At 43.2% G+C, this 23,591-nt stretch overlaps 3 protein-coding genes across 4 annotated transcripts in view; 1 reads left to right on the top strand and 2 right to left on the bottom strand.

The window, feature by feature from the left end:
• LOC121534627 (1-phosphatidylinositol 4,5-bisphosphate phosphodiesterase epsilon-1) overlaps positions 1–12,544 on the bottom strand; it is a 77,124-nt gene extending 64,580 nt beyond the window's left edge. Inside the window, exons 1-3 of the mRNA XM_041841237.2 lie at positions 12,374–12,544; positions 5,455–5,583; positions 845–2,349 (exon numbers count right to left, since the gene is read on the bottom strand). Coding sequence (XP_041697171.2) covers positions 845–2,074 — 1,230 coding nt within the window. The 5' untranslated portion in view covers positions 2,075–2,349; positions 5,455–5,583; positions 12,374–12,544. The remainder of the gene's footprint in view (positions 1–844; positions 2,350–5,454; positions 5,584–12,373) is intronic.
• LOC121534941 (protein FRA10AC1 homolog) overlaps positions 1–23,591 on the top strand; it is a 73,537-nt gene that overhangs the window by 12,633 nt on the left and 37,313 nt on the right. The window lies entirely within an intron of this gene.
• On the bottom strand, positions 19,264–23,579 carry LOC121534817 (solute carrier family 35 member G1). 2 transcript variants are annotated; one of them, XM_041841413.2, is made up of 3 exons: positions 23,164–23,579; positions 21,923–22,094; positions 19,264–21,824 (listed from the first exon to the last, which is right to left on the bottom strand). In XM_041841413.2, the coding sequence occupies exons 1-3, from the start codon at positions 23,459–23,461 to the stop codon at positions 21,074–21,076; spliced, it is 1,221 nt and encodes a 406-aa protein (XP_041697347.1). In that variant the 5' UTR covers positions 23,462–23,579; the 3' UTR covers positions 19,264–21,073. The 2 variants fall into 2 exon arrangements, with proteins under 2 accessions (XP_041697347.1, XP_041697431.1); XM_041841497.2 differs by having other exon boundaries at positions 21,923–22,025.

The following is a 23,591-nucleotide window of genomic DNA, read 5'->3' as shown; positions in this document are numbered from 1 at the left end:
ACGCGAGCGAGCCTTAGACTTAACGCAGCCCATATTTCTGCACCACAAAGGACTCATAAAAACCCTGCGTCTCCAACCACTGCAGCGGCAGGGTTAGTTACCACAGCACAGACTCTGTCGACACAGAGGATTGCTCTGTTGTGGCGTATGTACGCTCAGCGGAGCAGAGCACGTTAAACGTCCAAGGGAGACTGGAAGCCAGATGCTCTTTCTCCGGCCTTATTCGTCTAAACGCTCTTTGACAGATCCTCTCGGCACCGCAAAAACTCCTCACGCTGAATTTGGCACATGTGTTCCATAGGAAATTAACCATAACACTGAACCAGGCATTTCTCCCCCTCTCACTCTGTGGATATTATTGATTTCCATGGCAATAACTTCAATGCAATGGTAGCTCAGGCTGTCAATAATATTGGGACCAGAACTAACTGGGCCTGAATAATGTTTCCACTGCTGCGGACTACTGTGGACAAAGAGACCGTGTGACTGTGTGGTTCTGCGTATGACTCTCCCTGCAGAGCGTAAGAGGCGAAACATTTAAAATCAAACAGACAAACTACACACAAAAATAAATAAATATGTTAACCAATGATTTGTTGTGTTTTAGTTGGGTGTGATTGACTTGCTGAAGCCGAATGAGAAAAAAACTGCACATTACACAAATATTTGCAGAATGTATCAAGATTGTACTACTTGCACAACTACAGTATTTGAAGGAGGTGATTTGTCGTGTGTGGGAGCTAAACCAACACATTCATAAGAGAAGGCCGCTGCAGCGAGCTCCGACAACAGAGGATTCTTTCATGAAACCTGTAGCCTGGGTGTGAAGAACAAAGATGCTTACCTCTGAGAGTCTGGCCCCCGGGTATCTGAGCAGGCCTCTGTAGCCCTGCAGGCTGACAGTCAGAGGCCCTGCGCCATGCCCTCTGACTGACACGATGGGTCTCTCACTGGGGTGCCAGGTCCTTTTGCAAACAGCCTTCCAGGCCCTCTCTGCTATGTGTCCCAAGAGAATAGACCTCATGATGGCGTTGGTGCCCGTGCACACAGACTTCTCCACCTTGCGGTTGTTTTTGTAGTACCTCCTCACCAGCACGGTGGAGCGCTCTTTCCTGTTACGGATGAACTCGCTGTCCGACAGGCCACCGTCGCTCTTCTGGGGGCTGGTGGACTGCTTGGAGGAGGAGAGTATGGTATCCAGCGAGGCCCTCCTGAAGAACCTCTCCACGGAGACCTTGGCTCTCGGTCTCCTGTTGAGTCTCTCTAGGCTGGAGTAGCCATCTTTCAGGAAGTGCCAACAGCGGGCATCGATAGTCCTGGCTGGTGTTCCTGCCGTTCCTCCCTCCCCCGTGGGAGAGCAGGAGAAGTGGCACTGAGACGCCACTGGCAGGCTGCTCCTCCTAAAGCTGCGTCCGCAGGGCAGTCGTGTGCTAGCCGTGCTGTGCTCCAGCTGGCAGGGAGAGCCCTCGGAGTAGCTCACCTTTGGCAGAGCACCAGCCTGGGGAGTCACAGCAGGAGAAGAAAACCCCTCTGTTCTCCTCTCAGACTGGTTTTCCTGAGGCTCCGTCTCAGTCCCAGCGCTCCCACAGACAGAGTCAGCCTCCTGGCAGGCTGAGAGACTTTCCACTGGATCACATGTCAGACACAGCTGGGTGGAACTGGAACCCAACACTCCAGTCCCCCTCTCCCCCAGAGATGTGGCACTTCGCTGGGCTACAGCACTAGCATGTTTAGGGTTAGAGTAATCCCAGCATTTGCATCCTGCATCCAGAAACCTCCCCTCCCCACTATCATAAGATAACTTACAATACAGAGGGATCGGTGAGCAGCAGTCTCTTCTGCCCTGGTGGCTAACCTCTGGCTGGTGAGAACGTGGACGTGTGTTGCTTTGACTCTGAGACATGCCGTAGTCTGAAGAGACATGGTTATTGCTGGTCCTGGCTGATAAGGCAGAGTCCACCACTGTCGCACGACCCACAGCATCTCCTATGTCCTCAGATGCCATAGTAACGCTTTGAATTTCCCCGAGGTCCCTTTGTCCCTCCCCAGCAAGAAGCTTCAGATCACAGAGCATTTAGAGGTGGTGGATGGGATAGCCTTGATCAGGAACATACAGCCAGTGATGCTCCTCCAGACGGATGTGGAAACAGAAGCTTTTCCAGCTGTACAAACCAGCCCGGAGAAAGGGTGAACTTTGGCAAAACGAGGAATTTCCTGACAGAACTATCCAGAGTCAAGAGCTTACAAACCCTTCTTCAAAGTGTAGTGTGGGTGTGTGTGACAGCAAGGTAGTCACTGACGCCTTGGCTCGCTCCTCCCCAGTCTAACTGGTATGCCTGCTTTCTGGATCTGAGAAAAGCAAGAGAAGACAACAGGAAAAATGCAGATTAGCACCAGAACCGTCTGTCACAAAGGGCCATTTCAAAAATCTGCGCTGAGATTTTTCACTTAAAATGTATGCCAAAACAAAAACCACTGATTTCAAAGTTGAACAAACCATACAACTGTATGCACAAGGACTACTTTCAACAATTTACAATAACGTTTTTACAAATACACATTTACTGGAAGAATTGTGGATGCAAAGTTTGGTCAGAGAATTTTGGTAAAATCTCCCTCAGTTTATGGACCATGGTTTTCCAAAAACTCTTAAAATACCTGCTCAGAATTAAGTTTTAAAAATGTCTAGAAAGAATGGGGTGTCAGATTTAACATGACACCTTGACTTTGAAATCTATTTTGGTTATTAACTACAGTGAGTGAAGTGGATTTACACCTGGTAAAAGAATTGCGGTAACGAAATGTCATCATGGGTCCCTGATCTGTACTAAACAGCCATTTGATTTCGAATTGAATTTGGACTTTATTGCTATAGCCCATAGAAACGCATTGAATAACACATTCATAAATGGCAAAACAGACAGTAAAAACATTTATCATAAGGAATAAGGTTTTGGAGTGTCTGTCCTATATCTAGGAGATAAGCGATCTTGGGAATTATAATATTTACACATTTAACCCCCTTTTCTTTTTTTTTTACCGGTACTGGGTTACCCTCTGCCACTTTCCACCGCAGATGCGGAAGGCCAACATAGGTGGATGCGGTGGATTGAGACGCAGCCCATACAAAAAAAAAAATAATCTCTCTACCCTTAGAGATGGTGTTTTAATGGTGATGTATCCTAAATTGGTACACAAAAAGGTAGACATATGCAAGATACTCCTTTGCCTATTTGGATATTATACTACACACTATTATTTTAATGAGCTCCGGCACCAAACAAGACCAAATTTGGTTGGTCCGGAATGGACCAAATCTGAACCAGCCAGACTTCTGTTTCACAACTTTGGACGTCAAATCAGAGCTCAGTAGAGTACAGTATAGTTTAGTACATTATAGTGTACTCTACTCTAGTGTGCTTTCCTGTGTGTGTATTGAACTCTACAGGACTATACTCAACTTGTTTTACATTACAGTTTTAAACTCCCGAGTGGCGCAGTGGTCTCTGTCGTAGCCGGCCGCGACCGGGAGACCCATGGGGCGGCGCACAATTGGCCCAGCGTCGTCCAGGGTAGGGGAGGGAATGGCCGGCAGGGATGTAGCTCAGTTGGTAGAGCATGGCGTTTGCAAACGCCAGGGTTGTGGGTTCGTTTCCCACGGGGGGCCAGTATTAAAAATAATGTATGCACTAACTGTAAGTCGCTCTGGATAAGAGCGTCTGCTAAATGACTCAAATGTAAAAAACTGTACTCTCCAAACTTGTGAAACATACAGGTCTATGATTGGTTCAGATGTGGTCCGGTGACGGTCATTGCTCAGTGAATAAGGATGCTGCTTACAGTAAATAGAAAGAGGGGGCTCATGGGTAGGTGTCAGTAAGAGCCGGGAGAAATGACGTTAACTGAAGAGAGAGACAGAGGGGGAGGGGTTGTCCAGACTTTGACCACCAGATGACAGACAGAGAAAGAAACAGTTATCAGCTGAACATAAGAATAGGCCAGTGGAAGGGACTACAGTAGCAGGTGACCCAACTGTGGTTTGTGACTATGATTTCTCATTGTAGCTAATTCAATAGCAGAAATTCTGTTACCAAATTGGTAACAGAATTTCTGAAAAATAGGTAACAGAATTATGGAAATGACCATAACATAAGCCAAGTTTCTTTGACTTCTTTGTTCTTCTCATCAACAGCAGACTAGGCTGGCCAAACAATTCAATTTCACTAGGCCTTTAAGATCAACTGCAACCCACGTGCTTCATTTTGTGCAAATACTTTAACTTTGTTGAGACTGTCATCATGCTGTCAGTTATCACAGCCTAGTTCTGTTTTGTCTCTCCCGACGCTATTTGGGGGGGGGGGGGCCTTCACTGCATGAATGGAGGCTTTTTTTAAATCCTCAATGACACTCCAGTCTTTCTCCTACCTGGACAACTTCCAGAAGTTTGAGAAATTGTCACCTCTCATAAGAAACACACAGCTGTCCAAAACATCACTAGTGAGGATGGCAGCAGAAAATTGTGCTGTAAAAAGGCGTGGGTAGCTGGAATGTGAGGCCTCCGTTCGGGAGGACTAGTCCAGAGAAGATTATGGTTGAGAATTGGGTCTTGATTCTGGGTCAATTTAGCTAGTAGTCAAGGCCTAGTGGCCCTCCAACTTCTCACACCCACACAGCAGACACACAGTAAATCAACGCGTCAGAGCAAGCAGCCTCTTTTCAAGGCACAACTTCACATTCTGAGAGGGAAGAAAATCACTTTAGCCAATGGAAGAAAGACAAGCAATCCATTCATTCGTTTGGAAATGGAATCAATTCTTAATACAATTTAATTCATTTGACTGCCTGGCTGTCTGTGCCCTTTGATTAAAAGCTTTGATATTCCACAGATGACAGAAAACAAGTCCCTCGTGATCGGAGCGTGTTCGTTTTCAGTTTAATCTCTAACAAAAGTCAGTGTGTTGTTGCTCCACGGGAAAGGCACCAACTGTAGAGTAACTTTGTGTGACAATATAATTATGACAGGGAGTAAGGTAATTACTCCGAAAGTTGTTGAAATAATTATTATCCTCTGGAAACTCTTCTGATCCATGAATCACACTAAACTAACTGGTTGGATAAGGAAAAACATGAATCCTCAAAGCAAAGGAAAGCTGGGAGTGCAACAGACTTAACACCCTCACTGGCAATGAGCGTTGGGCCCCCGTTACTACTAAGGTAACTCTGATCTCTCTTGCAGAGTTTGGAAATCAACAGTCTCAGTCCACAGATCAAAGTTTTTGTTTTCGGCTGAGCTTCAATCATGCCAATACAAACAAAGTGGTCTGGAGGTCAAATCACAGCTTGGTGCAATTCAAGGGAGGAAACCAGATCATGGAGAATATAGTGCAGAGACAACAGACGCAAACCCTTTTCAATACTGTACTTTTTATATAACAAGTGGACTTCGGTCCTTACCTCTACAGTTATCAGGTCCTGACACAGACTAGGTTTCTGTTGAGAAGGGTGTGATGAAACTATTGTAGATCAAACATCTTCAGAGCTAGACTTCTCCCTCTCCTTTGGTATTCAGGGTTGAGCGCACTGCTGGAAGACACAAACACATAATGACATTGACTTGAGGCCTGAGGGGTTGGGCAGTCAGGATAAGACAGCAGCCAACCAGAGCAGCTGTAGGACTTACATGGCGGCCTTTACCCCAATAAAGTGATTATGTTCATTGTTTTTCAACAAAGACTGTCACCTTTGTGACAGACAGCGTTAAAGAAAGACACATGGAGTTGACACATAGCAAGTTGATAAGCTAGCTAATTGCCAACAGCCCTCAAGTCGATAACGGCTTGGTTCTCAGCGGTCTATTGTCTCTCGCAGGTTAACGTTTGTTGTCATGAGTCCTGCCCTGGAGTCAGAACTGAGCAGTTGAACGAAATTGACTATATCGTAGAAATTCATTAAAAACAAACATTTGCTTTTTGGTCTTAATTTAGGGTTAGGCATTAGGGTTAGCAGTGTGGTTAGGGTTATGACTGAGGCTGTGCCAGCTAGTGACCACTCTGAAGAGCTGCCCCCAGTACATGAGTCATCTCATTAAATGCCAACCTGCTTTTCCCTCTTATCACTCTGACATCAATGTAAACGCAAAAAAAAACTATTGAACACTTCATGATTGAATTTAAATAATCGGAATGCTGAAGATAAAGATGATGCACTCCCATCATCAGTTATCAATGGCTGTCTAATTATTTTGGTCAGGTGGAAGTAGCCCATCATGCTTTTAAAACTCACCGTTACCATTGTTTGACCTCACTGTGATCGATCGAGTTGAAGAATGGTCAACAACTGGTGGAAACTGAGTGAAAAACATGGTCGTTGTGGATTTTATCACTGCCCTATGGGAAAATGTGTAGAATTGCAGAAAATGTCCTGAAAACCGCAACATTATATCTACACCCCATGGCAAAATGTGTAGAATTGCAGGACATTAACTTGAAAGCGGCACTATTTCTCTCTCAGCCACCACCAAGAGGGGGGCCACTAAAATATTTTGCCCAAGAGGTGGGGGGGCCCGCAACCAAATCTCCCTTAGGGCCAACATAATGCTAGAAACGGCCCTGAGTATGTTTTTTTTTTTTTACTGATCCCAGCTTTCTATTGCTACTATTATTTAAGTGTGCTTGCTGAAAGCAAGAACAACTTTAGAGATCCAACATACTTACTAGTCTTACTACTACTTCTGCTGCCACCTGTACCGCCAAAACCATAAACACCAAAATAACTTTAAAATGTGCAGGCGGCATGTCTATGTGGTGGTTGATTATTTTTTTGGGGATACTACCAAAAAGTTTGCCACCACAACCATACTTGCATCAATCCCAATGCATGTTAAATGGCCATTTGTTTTAATGGTAAAAAATTCCACCACCTGTAGCACCAAAACCGTAAAAGCTACAAAACAACTTTAAAATGCCCAGACCGGGGGAGCAATCAGCAGGACACAGCGTTTTGAAATGGTCAGATAGCATATTCCTATGTAGAATAAAAATGCCTCTCTGGCAAACGTAGAATAAGGAATCACGTCAGCTCTGTGTGTGGCATTTCTATCTGCAACGTTTGACAATGCTTGGCTACTGAACTGGTCAGGTTGCTTGAAAAAAATCGTTGATACTTTTTACACTACAACCATATTTGCATAAATGCCAATGCATTCCAATGGCCATAGGTTAACATGGCAAAAGTTTGGACTGTAACCAGTCTTGAACTGTTTACGCCAGAAGTGCCATACAAACTTTAAAACGTGCAGACCTGTCTGGAATAGGTTGCTCGTATACAGCTTTTTTGATACAATGCTTATTTTTTCAACTATAACCATTTAAAAATTAGCATAAACGCTCAATAGGCTACAAAGGGAAGTATTTGAATATCAATTTGTATTAGTGTTTGCCAAATTTCATGAGTATCACAGCACTATCTGTAGTCAGAGTGAATCTATGCAGAGGCTATTTGGATGAATCAAAAAATGTATGCTTAATTTTATCAGAAAGGATGTGTCATAGAAGACTTTGACAATGGACAGATATTCTTTAATTCCTTAAGAGATTTCTTCACCGTTTTAACCAGTTAGTTGTACAAAGTTTAATTTTGCCTACCTACCGGATGTGGAGATCCCTGCAGCTACCTCAGGATTGTGATGGTGTTTTTGTTGGTTGGGTACAAGGTTGAGAGATGGTTAAAGTATCTGTGTTGTGAAATTGAACCACAGGTGCCACACCTCCCAAGTTACCAAACCAGAAACTCTGAACACACTGCCAGAAAGATGACACTCCTGTGAGACTGTGAGAAATCAAATGTCTCACACTGAGGCCGAGATTGATTCCGATCCGTGTTAAATTTACATTTTAGTCCTTTAGCAGACACTCTTATCCAGAGTGACTTAAGGCGTCGGCATGCTTCAGTTCGGCTGGTGCCGAACACGGCTAGGCGAACGAGTGTGCTCGCATATTTCCTTAAAAGACCATCGCTTGAAAAATGAGAAAAAGAGGCAATAGTACTGTTATCCATTTTGAGCTGCCGTAGCCAGTATACACTTCCTCAAAATAGTTCGAATGTATCTACATTTACAGATTTCTTGAGTTATTAATTTTTATGTTTTTGCAGAGGAGATCTTAGTCGTGCAATTTTACACCCAACTAAGCTGTTTGGTGCAGTATTTCTCAAAGAAAGAATGTGCATGAAAACGAGTTGTCCCTTTTTGAATGACAACAAAGACTGAAGAATCCCTACTGTTGACCAATCACTCACGAAGGGGCATAGACTTCGGCTTGCCTCGACAGAAATAAATATATGTGCCCAAACAACCGAAGTCGGTAGCCGAACTCGAAAACGTCCTAAAGTCGAAAAAGAACTAAAACGTCACAAAATGTCGTCATTACACAGCGCAAACTCTTCCAAACTGTTTCGGCTGGGAAGCATGCGGACACCTTTACAGTTAGTGCATTCATCTTAAGATTGCTAGGTGAGACAACCACATCACAGTCATTGTAAGTACATCTATCCTCAATAAAGGGGGGGTGGGGGGGGGGGTCTTATTTAAGATACTCTATGAAGAGGTAGGGTTTCAGATGTTTTCAGAAGATGGGCAGGGACTCTCCTGTCCTAGCATTAGGGGGAAGCTGGTTCCACCATTGGGGTGTCAGGACAGAGAATAGCTTTAACTGAACTGAGTGGGAGCTTACCTCCTGTAGAGGTGGGACGGCTATGAGATGCTAGGTCCACCTTATAGCGAGCAACTGATGTTTAAAGGTCATTTACAACTGACATTTAAAAGGTCATTTCTGATTGAGCCGATATATGCATTCCCTAGCCGAAAAGGGGCGATCGGATTGAACCCCGGCCTGAATCTTGTTCTTTGTAATGTGAGCAATGTACGGGCACAAAATCTAGTCTGCTGATGTAGGCTCATGGCACAACAAGTTATGATTGTATGATGATAGAGGATACATGATATATACTGTGTACAAAACATTAAGAACACCTGCTCTTTCCATGACAGACCGACCAGGTGAAAGCTACGATCCCTTATTGATGTCACTTGTTAAATCCACTTCAATCACTGTAGATCGGGGTAGGCAACCCTGGTCCTGGAGTGCCGCAGGCACTTCATGTTTTTGATTTAACCGACCTGAAAGACCAGGTGTTGAATTTAGGCAATCACTAAACTGATCCATTAGCTCAGTTGGCCAGGTGTGGTGCCTAGTTGGAATAAAATCCTGCAGTACCTGCGGCACTCCAGGAAAAGGGTTACCTACCCCTGGTGCCTTGAAACATGGATTGTGTACGTGTGCCATTCAGAGGGTGAATGGGCAAGACAAACGATTTAAGTGCCTTTGAACGGGGTATGGTAGTAGGTGCCAGGCGCACCGGTTTGTGTCAAGAACTGCAACGCTGCAGTGTTTTTCCACGCTCAACAGTTTGCTGTATGTCTCAAGAATGGTCCACCACCCAAAGGACATCCCGCGAACTTGACACAACTGTGGGAAGCATTGGAGTCAAAATGGGCCAGCATCCCTGTGGAATACTTGACACCATGCCCTGAGAAATTGAGGCGGTTCTGAGGGCAAAAGGGTGCAACTCAATATTAGGAAGGTGTTCAGGTGATCTTTTCTGAATGTGCATAGCATCCTTAAACACTTGGCCCCCTCCCCTCCCAGTTTTTAATATGATATCGGAGTGAGACTGACTAACAAAATCAATGGAGTCCCCCCGGGCGGTAATTCAACCATGATAACTACAAGTTTAGATAGCTGGCAGCTTAACTAACTTAGCAATCTAAAAAAGTGTTTGGGCTAACTGAGTAAATATCAGTGACTGACATAAGAGAAACTGCTGATGCACAACCAAATTTCAAAATTGCACCTTGTGTATTCTACCTTGCAACAGTAAATTGAGACCCCGACTGAGTTCCTTCCGGACACTGATCCGAGGGCGGTCCGCGGGCCGCCATTTGCCCATCCCTGAGCTAGAGTGATGGTATGAACTCACTCAGTTCATACCTATTTAGGTTCTCTCCCTGCTTGAAAAGTTATAGCTAAACAGGTCACTATTTGCACGTTTTCTGGGCAAATGTTTGCTTTTTAGGTGTTAAAGTAACTTTTCCCATCAGCTGTATTTTTCTTATACCCGTCCTGAGCATTAATGTCCAAGAATTCAAACTAGCATAATTTTGATCACTATAAATTGGCTAAACATTGACATGATTGACTTATCACTTGTTGTCTCTTGCTAGGCACATGAACTTCTCCCATAGCTGCTGGGTTGGAGGCAATTGTAACGCAGTGTTAAAATTAACCTGCGGCAAGCATCCAAATAATAATAACAACTAATTTTTTACTTTAAGATGGTATGAATCATACAAATATTAACTTTACATAGCCTTGGGGTGCTGTAGCGTGACAAATCATAAACAGATATAATCTGGGCATCATCACACTATTCAAGATGTTTTGAGAGGAACCGAATGGCCTGTGGTGGTGATGCGGTCACCACAACAGCCCTACCTACAGATACTGTTCAAATGATCGCCAGATGTTCAACTTCACAATTCCAAATGTGGTACTACTTTGCTAATGAGGGTCATTTTTAAGGGAAAACTAAAGCCCAACGTTGGGCTAATTCAATGGGGATTATTTCTCAACTCATCCAAGTGATGACTCACTGGGAATGTGATTAACCAAAACTCCCATGGGGTGAGAATTAGAGTGCAGCCGACTGAGCAAAGGCAGAAGGAATCCCCCTCTTAGGAGGTCACAAAAGAAAGACATGTCGCGTGATAACAATGGATTGACATTCTTTCACCCTAGAAGCCGTTGAAATGTCGGTCAACACAACGTAAATTTTTTAAAGTAGAACACACAACTTCCAAAGAAAGACTGGTGAAAATGGACAATGTGTATGTAAACTTTAAAAGCAGTGTGTTGGTTGGTGTGTTTTTCCAATGTACAAAACCATTCAATATAATCATTTGAGGTCCAAAACATTGAAATCCCAAAGAACTGAACGAAACAGGATGCTTTTCATGTGAGAGACCTTGGATCATACGGAATTGATTAGAAGACAGGGCAGCAGACGCCAGTGGAAACAGAGACCCTGTGTGGAATAACAGAGAGGGCTGGTTCAAGAGGGACTACTGCTGGATTTGGAGGCTGGAATCATCAACTGGCTAAATGCAGTGGATTTCTCTTTCAGTGCATTCCTCTCTAACCACCACACCATGGTTTCAACCAACCAACCATTTAACCATACTTGTGCCAACACCACAAATACATGCCTTTCTGGATAGAGTGCTAGTGATTATAGTGTAGTGAACGACAGGGCAGGGAAGCAAACCTGGATCGCTGGTGTATAAGTCAAACAGCCTACGCATCGCTCCAATAGGGTTAACCCACTTGGTGGAAATTGTAATGTGACTCATAAAGTGAGGACAGCTACACTGCCCGCCCCGAACGGGAAGGCACATGCTTCGACTACTCAGCCCCCTCACGTCCAGGCTGTGGCCTCAGATGCCATCCCACTTCTGACAACAATGTAGCGAGCGGTGGGGCAGGGAAGCAAACCCGGGTCGCTGGCGTGAAAGGCAAACACCCTACGCATCGCACCAATAGGGCTCATATAGTGAGGATCACTACAATATGAACAAACTGACAGGCAGAAAGCGTCGTCAGCCATCATTTAATCTTCACTGACACCATTTGAAAAAAAAGTTACTTTAGATTTGTTGATGTTTTTCTTCCCAATGAAACATGAAATATGTCCAGAAGGAAGATGAGGAAAGAGGTCCGAGGACAACCGCATAAACATCACATAAAGGCTAAAGGTTAAAAGGTGATACCCTCAGGGAATTTTGGAATAGTCCTACCTAAATAATTACACACCCCCTTCTCCTCTCAAGACAGAACAGTGGCGGTACATAGGATGCACGGTCCTCTGGGTTACCAATCCCCACTTTCATTTTACAATTAATGAGAAGACTAGGTCAATTCAAACATGGATAGCATTGGCAGGGACCACCTGTCCTGACCAAATTATTCATTTAGTTGATCCAGCAATGAAATCTGATAATTAAAATTGGGCGTAGGCTACATAACATAGATTGAGGTTCCTCTATTTAATTATTAAATTCCATTAATGTTTTTAATCATCGAGATACAACACCCCGAAAAATGTAGTCAGATAGTATGAAAATCGATAAAGTTACAAACGCAGTAAAGAATCACAAATAATTTGAAGCTAGTTCTGATTAGCAAATGTGGCACGTGCACGCCAATTTCTCTTCATTTAGACAAGATTTAGCTACACTTCCCAGCAAATTTGCGTAACTTACCAAAAATGTAGGCAAATGCTCTGGTAACTCAAGGTAAAAGTCCGGTATCCTCGAAGGCGATTCAATTCAAAAGGTACATCCCTCACGAAGAGTAACGAAACTGTGAATGTTGCTGACTGAGATGAAGAGCTGAACCCAAAACGCCAGCCCAGCAGCATTGACTAGGATGTACTGCTGTTGTATTGGTAGTAGCCCAATTGCTGCGGTGGAGGAGGACAATAGCCGCTGGGTAGTTACCATAAGCAGATTCAATGTACTGTCCCTACATTGGAATGTCTGAGGCTACAGTGTTTCACCAGCACATTAGTTACGGACAGTGCCCCATAAAAGTTTTTGTTTTGTTGTGCTCAGTCGAGTTGTGGCGGTAAATTGACGACAAAGCGTGTCATTTTCACACAGGTTCAATTCCATCCTTATTGTCAACAACTTGCATGTTGTTATGATTTGAGTGGTGATGGAACATGTAGGCTAAGTGTTGTTTAATTGTTCCACTAAATGATTAGCACCTACCTCAATTTGTAACTTCACTTCCATTGTAAAATTTGCAGTTGTAGCCTACATTGCATCATGAGTTAGTACCGCCCCCTATTCACTTCACTTGTCATTCCCATGTCCTGTCCTGGGATGCGCACGGTTGACGGTGTGGCTGCACGAGTTTTGCGATTTCAAATGGTCAAACACATATTGATCAGACCAAACTTACCCTCAAATACTGTTGAAGAACAGTGGACACCTTTTATTGGAAATGTGTCATTCAGTACAAACCGTGACGCAACGTAGCAAACGTTTAATCGAACTGAACGCACCCATGGCCTGCGTGTGCGTGTGCGTGTGCGTGTGCGTGTGCGTGTGCGTGTGCGTGTGCGTGTGCGTGTGCGTGTGCGTGTGCGTGTGCGTGTGCGTGTGCGTGTGCGTGTGCGTGTGCGTGTGCGTGTGCGTGTGCGTGTGCGTGTGCGTGTGCGTGTGCGTGTGCGTGTAGATGGTGGGGGAGTGGTTTCACCTGTCCTAGGCAATCAGCAATTAGTGCCGGCAGTGTGTTTTTCACCTCTGCAGGGCAATCAGCAATTAGTGTTAGCACTTCAGTCTCCCCTGTTTTTTCAGCGGGTGTTAGCGAAGACGTTTTGCTGAGTTATTCAAGGAAGGTGTCACACAACTCTCTCACTTGAGTAGTTTACCTAGTTATTTTCAGATTATCTCATTTTTCTCTTGAATAGCTTTGTCAAGTGTGTGTGATTTCTATTCCTGTTCGCTCCTCTCCCTGTAGGTTTTACAGACGCTCCCCACCCATTGGCTGCAAACCTTCTAATCTAGTGTACCCTGCGCACATAACCCATGTGGACTTCCTGCTCTCCTGGCAGCCTTTGGGACTGCCAATCTGTGGTTAATAATCTGTGGTTCATCTCAGTTTGTCGCCCTTCAATCCCTACACTTTTTGGCCCTGGCGGAGACATGGTTTACCCCAGAGAACACTGCTATGCCAGTTGCTCTCTTGTCGTCTGATTGTGTTCTCTCATAGTCCTAGAGCATCTGGTCGTCGAGGTGGTGGCACAGGGCTACTCCATTTCTCCTAAATTGAGATGTTCTCTTTTCCCTCTCTCCTACCTGTCCATCTCATTTCAATTCCATACTGTCACTTGTCCACTCAAGCTTAACATTGTTGTCATCTATTGCCCACCAGGTGCTCTTGGCATTCCTCGACGAGCTTGACACCTTGATAAGCAAATTTTCAGACAATGGCTCACCACTCATTGTACTGGGTGACTTCAGCCTCCTGACTTAGACTCATTTCTTTCCACCTCTTTCCTTTCCCTGTCCGCTCCCACTCACAAGGCAGGCAATACGCTTGACCTCATCTTTACTAGACTGTTTGCCTACTGATCTCACTGCAACCCCCGTCCAGGTCACTGATCACTACTTTGTTTATTTTTCTCTCCCTCTCTCCTCCAACCCTACCCACTCTCCCCCTACCCAGATGATGATGCGCTGTCACAATCTTCTCTCACTACTCTCTCCTCTTCTATCCTATCATCTCTTCCTTCTGCCAAATCATTCCCTTTCCTGACTCTGCTTCTTTGACCCTACTCGCCTCCCTTTCCGCCTCATTGACTCCCACTGTCCCCTTTCCACCCAGCCTGCTCAACCCTCCCCTCCTGCTCTTTGGCTGAGTGACTCACTGCACAGAGCTGGAAAATAGACGAAAACTAAACTTCTGGAGGACCTATCATCCTTCCACTCCCTCTCTACCTTCTCTTATGTATCTGCTGCTAAAGCTGCTTTCTATCACTCTAAATTCCAAGCCTCTGCCTCCAACCCTGGGAAACTATTTTCCACCTTCTCCTCCCTGCTTAATCCTCTTCCCTCTCTGCAGACAACTTTTTCAACCACTTTGACGACATCCGCTCCTCATTCACTCAGCCTACTCACACAGAACTACCCTACACCTGACCTCTTGCTCCCCTCTCAAGATGGAATCCTCTGACTAATGTCCAGCCGCCCGACAACCTGCCCAATAGATCCCATCCCCTCTTCCCTTCTCCAGACCTTCTCACTTCCCTCATCAACTCATCCCTGACCCCTGGCTGAGTCTCCTCTGAATTGAAGTTGGCCCAAGTTGCTCCCCTTAAGAAACCAACTCGACCCATCTGTCAGACTGGTATCCCTGAGACTGAAACTGCTCTCTGTCATGGAGGCTCTGCCAAAGCTGATTATTTCACTGTTCTCATTCTCCTAGATCCATCTGCTTCCTTTGACACCATCAACCATCAGATCCTCCTCTCCACCCTCTCAGGGCTGGGTGTCTCAGACTCTGCACACTCATGGATTGCATCCTACCAGGCAGATCTCTCCTACCAGGTGGCATGGAGAGGACCAGGGTCTGGACTACGTGCTCTCACTACTGGTGTCTCTCTCCAAATCACTTGGCTTTGTCATATCCTGTCATGGTCTCTCCTATCATTGCTATGTGGATGACACTCAACAACATTTCTCATTCCCCCATTCTGATACCCAGGTGGCAACATGCGTTTCTGCGTGTGAGACATTTGATTTGTCACTTTCAGGTTTGGTGAGTTGGGAGGTGTCACCTGTGATTACATTTCACAACACAGGTGGCTCAGTTGGTAGAGCATGGCGCTTGCAACACCTGGTTTGTGGGTCGATTCCCACAGGGGACCAGTATGACAATGTATGCACTGGATAATAGCGACTGCTAAATTTTTGTTTTTTATTCAACCTTTATTTAACTAGGCAAGTCAGTTAAGAACAAATTCTTATTTACAATGACGGCCTACCAAAAGGCGAAAGACCTCCTGCGGGGGACTAAAATGTAACTTTATTGAGGAAACATTTACTTACTACGACTGATATGTGGGTGTCTTGTCATGCACTAACTGTATAAGAGCGTCTGCTAAATGACTGAGAGGAGAGGGTGGTATACAGTGCATTTGGAAAGTATTCAGACCCCTTGATATTTTTCCACATTGTTACGTTACAGCCTTATTCTAAAACTGCTTAAAAAAATAATTCTCAGAAATCTACACATAATGCCCCATAATGACAAAGTGAAAAAACAGGTTTGTAGAATTTTTGGGACATTTATTAATTATAACTATTTCTCATCACTTCCCAAAATGTGCGCCAGCTGCTAGTTGTCAGCTGCATTTCTATTAAACCTGGAAAATGTGATTATTTTTTTATTGATTATTTTCCCTTTATTCTCTAATGGGAACTTGTATGCCATCCAGGAGGAATGTTGGAACATGAAATTCTACTGATTTAATTGCACCATAAATCTCTACACTTTAGTTCACCAATTCAACTTAATTATTTATAATTCACTGTAAAACTGCAGCATGAGTCAGATACACATTAAAATATCATTACACAAAGTAAAGGATCTTCAGTCAGTTGACTTTAGCTATGTATGCAAGACTTTATGGGGCTTTCGTAATTCATGTCCACTGTTTATTTTGCCACAGGAGGAACAGGAAATATCATGACAGATACTTCACCACAGAGATCTCTTTGCCATTGTGCACCTTGTTTTGTACCGGTCTTCACATTTAAGTGTTATCTGCACATTTTCAGAGGAGGAAGGGGAGAACCATCCTCAGTGAATCTCATAAAAATAGGGGCGGCGCACCATGGGGCGGCGCACAATTGGCCCAGCGTCGTCCAGGGTAGGGGAGGGAATGGCCGGCAGGGGATGTAGCTCAGTTGGTAGAGCATGGCGTTTGCAACGCCAGGGTTGTGGGTTCGATTCCCACGGGGGGGGTATGAAAAAAAAAAAAGTAACAATAATGTATGCACTCACTAACTGTAAGTCGCTCTGGATAAGAGCGTCTGCTAAATGACGTAAATGTAAATGTAGTGAAACATTAAAGTAAATATATTCATGTCACTAAACCATTGACTTAAACACACTGTTTTACAATGAAGGTCTACAGTAGCCACAACAGCACTCTGTAGGGTAGCGCCATGGTGTAGCTGGAGGACAGCTAGCTTCCGTCCTCCTCTGGGTACATTGACTTCAATACAAAACCTAGGAGGCTCATGGTTCTCAACCCCTTCCATAGACTTACACAGTAATTATGACAACTTCCGGAGGACGTCCTCCATCCTATCAGAGCTCTTGCAGCATGAACTGACATGTTGTCCACCCAATCAAAGCATCAGAGAATGAATCTAGTACTGAAAGAATAAGCTACAGCTAGCTAGCACCGTCAGTGCATAACATGTGGTGAGTAGTTGACTCGAAGAGAAAAACAACAGTTTTGAACAAATGAATTTATTAAAAAATGAAGAAGAAAGACAGAGAGTGAGAGAGAGCTAGCTATATTTTGTTGTATTTCTTTTCACTTTCACTTACTTAACTAGCAAATACAGCTAGCTGGTTTAGCCTACTCAAACACCTGGCTCAAACAGAGAGGGATGCTATGTTAGCTAGCTGGCTATGGATATCAAACACTGGAACTCTTCCAAGTCAAGGTAAGCTTTTGATTTTATTAATTTATTACCACCGGGGCCCGCCAGTGTAACTGCTAAACTGCTTGCTGACAGTAATCTGTACTGCATGATTGTAGCGGGTTTATGTTGACCATGACGTTATCTAATACAGTGAAGGGAAAAAGTATTTGATCCCCTGCTGATTTTGTACGTTTGCCCACTGACAAAGAAATGATCAGTCTATAATTTGAATGGTAGGTTTATTTGAACAGTGAGAGACAGAATAACAACAAAAAAATCCAGAAAAACGCATTTAAAAAATGTTATAAATTGATTTGCATTTCATGAAGCTCCCGAATAACAGTTATTGTGCTGACGTTGCTTCCAGAGGCAGTTTGGAACTCGGTAGTGAGTGTTGCAACTGATAACAGATGATCTTTACGTGCTACGCGCATCAAATCAAATTGTATTTGTCAAATGCGCCAAATACAACAGGAGTAGACCTTACCGTGAAATGCTTACTTACAAGCCCTTAACCAACAATGCAGTTCAAGAAATAGAGTTAAGAAAATATTTGGGTAGAAGCTGTTAAGGAGCCTTTTGGACCTAGACTTGGCGCTCCGGTACCGCTTGCTGTGCAGTAGCAGAGAGAACAGTCTATGACTAGGGTGACGGGAGTCTTTGACAATTTTTTCAGCCTTCCTCTTACACCGCCTGGTATAGAGGTCCTGGATGGCAGGAAGCTTGGTCCCAGTGATGTATTGGGCCATACGCACTATCCTCTTACGGTCAGACGCCGAGCAGTTGCCATACCAGGCGGTGATGCAACCGGTCAGGATGTGCTCGATGGTGCAGCTGTAAAACCTTTTGAGCATCTGGGGACCCATGCCAAATATTTTCAGTCTCCTGAGGGGGAAAAGGTGTTGTCGTGCCCTCTTCATGACTGTCTTGGTGTGTTTGGACCATGATAGTTTGTTGGTGATGTGGACACCAATGAACTTGAAATTCTCAACCCGCTCCAATACAGCCCCGTCGATGTTAATGGTCCCGTTCTGTGAGCTTGTGTGCCGTTGTTGCTCCTTGATGTTTCCACTTCACAATAACAGCACTTACAGTTGACCAGGGCAGCTCTAGCAGAGCAGAAATTTCACGATCTGACTTGTTGGAAAGGTGGCATTCTATGACGGTGCCACGTTGAAAGTCATTGAGCTCTTCAGTAAGGCCATTCTACTGCCAATGTTTGTCTATGGAGATTGCATGGCTGAGTGCTTGATTTTATACACCTGTCAGCAACGGGTGTGGCTGAAATAGCCGAATCCACTAATTTGAAGGGGTGTCCACATACTTTTGTGTATATATACTGTACATCATTGTTCCATCCTCTGTCTGAACACATTGGATGATTTTGAAGTTCCTTCTGCCCTCTGCTGGCTACAAATGTTATACATGGGTTACACAGAAAGTAATATACACTGAGTATACCAAACATTAGTTACACCTTCCTACTATTGAGTTGCACTATTAGGGCAGGTGTTCTTAATGTTTCGTATAATCACTGTGTATACAGTGTGTGTATATATAATGTTATGAAGACATCTGTCCCATGTACAGAATGATACAATACAACAGTACACAATCTTTGTTATTCAATGAAGGGTTGAGAGAAAGGTCTTGGCAAAGTCTAAAACCTAAACACAGGGTTACATGATAATGGTTCCCCTTAGAGGTAAAAGGCTCTGACTCAGTGTTTTGAGAAAAGCTATTGTGTAGTCTTGTTCATAACGGAGTACTTTTTCTAGCCAGGTTGGAACAACTGTGTGCAACAGTGGAGTAAAATCATTCTGTCAGATCTTATGGTAGAGCGCAGCAGGAATTACAGACACGCGAATGTATGATCAAATGGAAAACATCAAACTTCCTTAGTTTGAGAGATCAAGACAAATAGGTGAAATGTGTATGCAATGTATTTTATAAGAAAAAATGACAAATATACAACATTTAGAATAATCCTTATTTCTAATAATAAATCTGAAATAGTCATAAATACTGTAATATAATAATTACATAGATGAGAAAGGATTTAGTAAGGCATGAAGGTAGTAACTAAAATATTTTATGCTCTTCTTTGTGCGAGTGTATCCAACTTTTCAGTTTCATCAATCAAATCAGTATCAGTTAAATAAAATCAAACATGAACTACACAAAGGTTCAGATATACTGTGTCCACCTTAATTGAACACAGCACATTGTGAAATAAGTAACTTCACGTTCTATAAACAATGTATGATGTCATATAAACAGGCTCTGAATTAAATTTAAGAATGAAATGGTTCATTTAAATTGTTCATACTGTCGTTATAACCAATTTATGTAAACCTACCTGAAAATTATTGAACACAGAAAAGTTAAGAAACATTTTCACTACATTAAGATATTTGATAAACAAGAACAAATTCAAGTCAAAGACTTTCAATCAGTCTGAGAAAGTGCTATTGATACAGAAAAAATCCTATAAAACAGCATAGAAACCCTGAGAGAACTAGGAGTATACAACTTATACAAAGCATCATCACTGATACTGCATGTAACAAAAATGTGCAAACTCAAGTGCTTAGTTCTAAATGACTAGTAAACATTTTAAATGGAAGGCAACTAGTTGTTTTCTGTGGTATACCGTCATAAAGCTATTTGTACTGTAAATATCAAGTTTCCATCATATTCTACTATTTAACTAGGTAGGATAACCTGTAAGATATGCATGAATTCATCTGATTATGCTGCTTACTCGTTGGGTCAACAGAATATTATTGCTATCCAGCAATCTCAGTGACACATTGCACAAAGCAAATCTTTGTATACATTTTTTTTTACAAAATCACCATCACACTTTTGAAATTTCCACAACAAACCGATTCTGACCAGCAGTGTAATAAAATAAAGGATATCAGCCCATTTAAAATACAATAAGATGCTAATATAAGCTTTGCTGATGACCTTTGCTGATGACCTCAACACAAAAAATATGTTCTATATAGTGCCACTACCAAATAAGTGTTATTTGGCTTGTAACCATAGCGGAACCGTTTATCGTGCTATATAGAACCCTTTATAATGGGGTTAGCTATATTATATTGTTAAAATGACGGTGTTATTACTGTTAATTAACAAGTTGAATCAGGTGTGCTAGCTCTGGAACGGCTGGGGGTCCCTGAGGAGAGAATTTAGATTTTGTCAACAGTTCTCAATTGACACAAGACTTTATGCGAGTCTTTTTAACAAGACACCGTTACTGGTCATAGTCATATTTAATGACACAACACAACCGATTAGATCAACTGGAATGACACTTTCACTCACGGTTGCACAAAAAGATCTGTGCGCAAACCACGCCCCAAAATATTTGAATGAGCCGCCGCCCCTACATTTTAATTATCACTAAAAGATAAAAGAACCCTTTTCTGAAATGCAAAGAGCCATTTAAGGGTTCTTTGAGTCATTATGGTTCGACATATCACCCTTACCAAAGCACCCTTGAGGAACACTATTTTCTAAGTACTGTATGTAGATGTGAACACTGAAACAAGTCCAGTTTTGTGTTCAAACCCTTACAGTAACATTTGGATGTAATATTGCTTCTTTGGTTTTCTGTGTTTTTTTTTGGTTTTCACTCGTCTGCTGAACATTAACATCATATTAATTGATAACCTTTAATTTATTCCTAGCAAAAAAGTAATTTATTTGTGTGGTGTGTGGTTCTCAGCTCTTTCTTGGGTGTGTGTTGCTGTACCACTTCCTTAGCGCCACACCACAAGTGCTGACGACCACACAACACGCCCCACCGAGACTCCACATGGTGGGCTTTCGGTTGAAAAAAATGAACTGGAAAATAAAGGCTAGGACCACGTCGACGGTCCTCATCAAGGCCACAGGGCCGGCCTTCTCAATCTGGAGTGCTTTGGTGAGGAATGTTTGGCCAGCGATGCCCAGGATTGCTATCAGCATAAGGATCCACCTGTCTCTCCCACAGAATGGAATGGTCCATTCACCAAGTATAAACAAAGTGATGACACACTCAATGAAACCAATGACTGCATAGTACCACACGGACAGATAGTAGTGGACACTTTTGCCCATTTTCCTTAGTATAACGAAAGTGCAGGCTGCTCCTATCGCTCCACCGAAGGCTGCAATAGTCCCCTTGAGATGATTGGTGTAGTCTCCCTCTATTCCCTCTATACGAGCACCAAATATGAAGGGGGGCCTGGCTATCATTATGACACCGGCCAGGGTGAAGACAGTGAAGACACAGTCCCAGATTGTGCATTTCTCTTTGAGGAAGATCCAGGCTAGCAAGGCAGTGAACACTGGGTTGCTGAACATGATGACTGTTGCATCAGCCAGGGGCATCTGCTGCACTGCATAGTACAATAGGATCATGGCGTTGGAACCCAAGAATCCTCTCATCACCAAATAGACCCGCTTGTCTCTTGGTCCAAGGAAGCCAGTCCTAAAAAACAGGAAATTGTGAAATATTTGTATGTAAATATCAGGGGTCAAGGGGTCAAGTTGTTCAATACAGTTAAATACTGTTTTGTAATAACGTACTTGTGATAGATAAGCATAGGCATCACAAACAGCATCTGGAAGAAGCAGCGAATGGCACTGATTTCTACAGCATGGACTCCATCTATTGTCTTCACCAGAAGAGCTATAACGGAGAAGAACACTGTAGCCAGCAGGCCATAGAACAGGCCCAGTCCTGGACAATGCTTTTTCTCTGAGGACAGAGGACACATGAACTGGTTAAAATAGCTTGTCTGGAACTGAACATTAACCTACTACTACAACAGAATGTAATATTTGTTTGTCTGAAATGGTGAAATGGGAGGAGGAAGAGGTACAGTATTCAAATGTGATATCAAAAGCTCCTTTGTTGAAGAAAATCCCTGCTAAGGCTTACAGCTACAGAAAACATTTTTACAAGCTGTAAAAGCTGCAGGAATATTACTAGATAAACCTGAAAGTTAGCCTGTCACACACTGTACCCACTGATTGCTCATGTTTTTTTGCTTTACATAGAAAGAGTGCCATGAACCCATGTCCTCTAATTGGCGGGTGACTCAAATTGAACAGGAAGAATAAGGGGAAATTGTACTGACTAGACATGCAGAAGAATATGACTAATCTGAGAACAGACAACACCATTGTTAGAGGCTTCTTTGTGAGTTTGATTTACACCCTGTGGGCTAGGTGTTCATTCTTTCAAATTTTGTCATCATACCTAAATAAATTACAAATGAGGAGCCTATGTTGAAAAGAAAAACTAATAAATGACTAGGTGTTTTCTGGTGCAGAAATTGGGAACACTATTCAGGAAGTTACAGCCACATAATACAATTGTTCCTGGTGGGAAAATGCCTCGTCATCCCCTTTGAGGATGATGAAAATGTTAAACCGGATTACATTCAATAATTAATAATCAGACTGATGAAAGTGAGAGGTGAAGCGGCCACAATGTTGCAATATTTAGGCTATTATTAGCTAGTTTAAAATGAAAGGGCTTGTGCGGCAAAATTTATGATTATCAGTAAAGTAATTCGGTCATTAGAGAACAGCGATTACGTCAGTTACATAACGTGCTGCTACGGAGTTCGTCATTGGCTACGCCAATGCTTCTCATTTCTAATTTCTCCATCTATCTCAAAGTTCATCACTTCAACTAGATGGAAGCAGATCCAGTCATACAATGGACTATATTAATACACAACAAACAAGTGGTTGCGTTAGTAGATCTCTTAAGATAGCGAAATTATATACATTCTCTCCAACTTTAGCTTGAAGGCTACCTTTGGTAACTGTGTCTTCTGCGTCCGTTGAGATGGGATCCTCGCCGCCGCCAGTTCTACAATACAGAAGAGGACATAATATTTGCTTCGCGCTGCTTTCCATTGTTCTAGTCCTTGCATCCTCATCATTACCCCTCTCATCATGACTGTTACTTTGTAAATGAACCCTCTCAGTAGTGTGTTCATCGTCGTCGTCATCGCCAACTTTGTGAAATACAACTTTGATGTCCTCCTCTCTACGAGGAACGACCGATAGACCTCGGTCGTCTATGCTATTACCGTTCGTCAAATCACCCATTGTAAGATGCAACAGGTGAACATGCCTTGGAGGTAGCTTACACCCTTCTCTGCCTGAGAGTGAGTGTCACACCGGTTTAATATGTAACCTTGGTGGCCACTGTATTAACATGCAATGATTACTTTAACCA

Source organism: Coregonus clupeaformis, chromosome 1 (genome assembly GCF_020615455.1).
Source record: "Coregonus clupeaformis isolate EN_2021a chromosome 1, ASM2061545v1, whole genome shotgun sequence".
Lineage (NCBI taxonomy): Eukaryota > Metazoa > Chordata > Actinopteri > Salmoniformes > Salmonidae > Coregonus > Coregonus clupeaformis.
The sequence above is the reverse complement of the archived record's forward strand: the minus strand, read 5'-3'. Positions and strand labels throughout refer to the sequence as shown.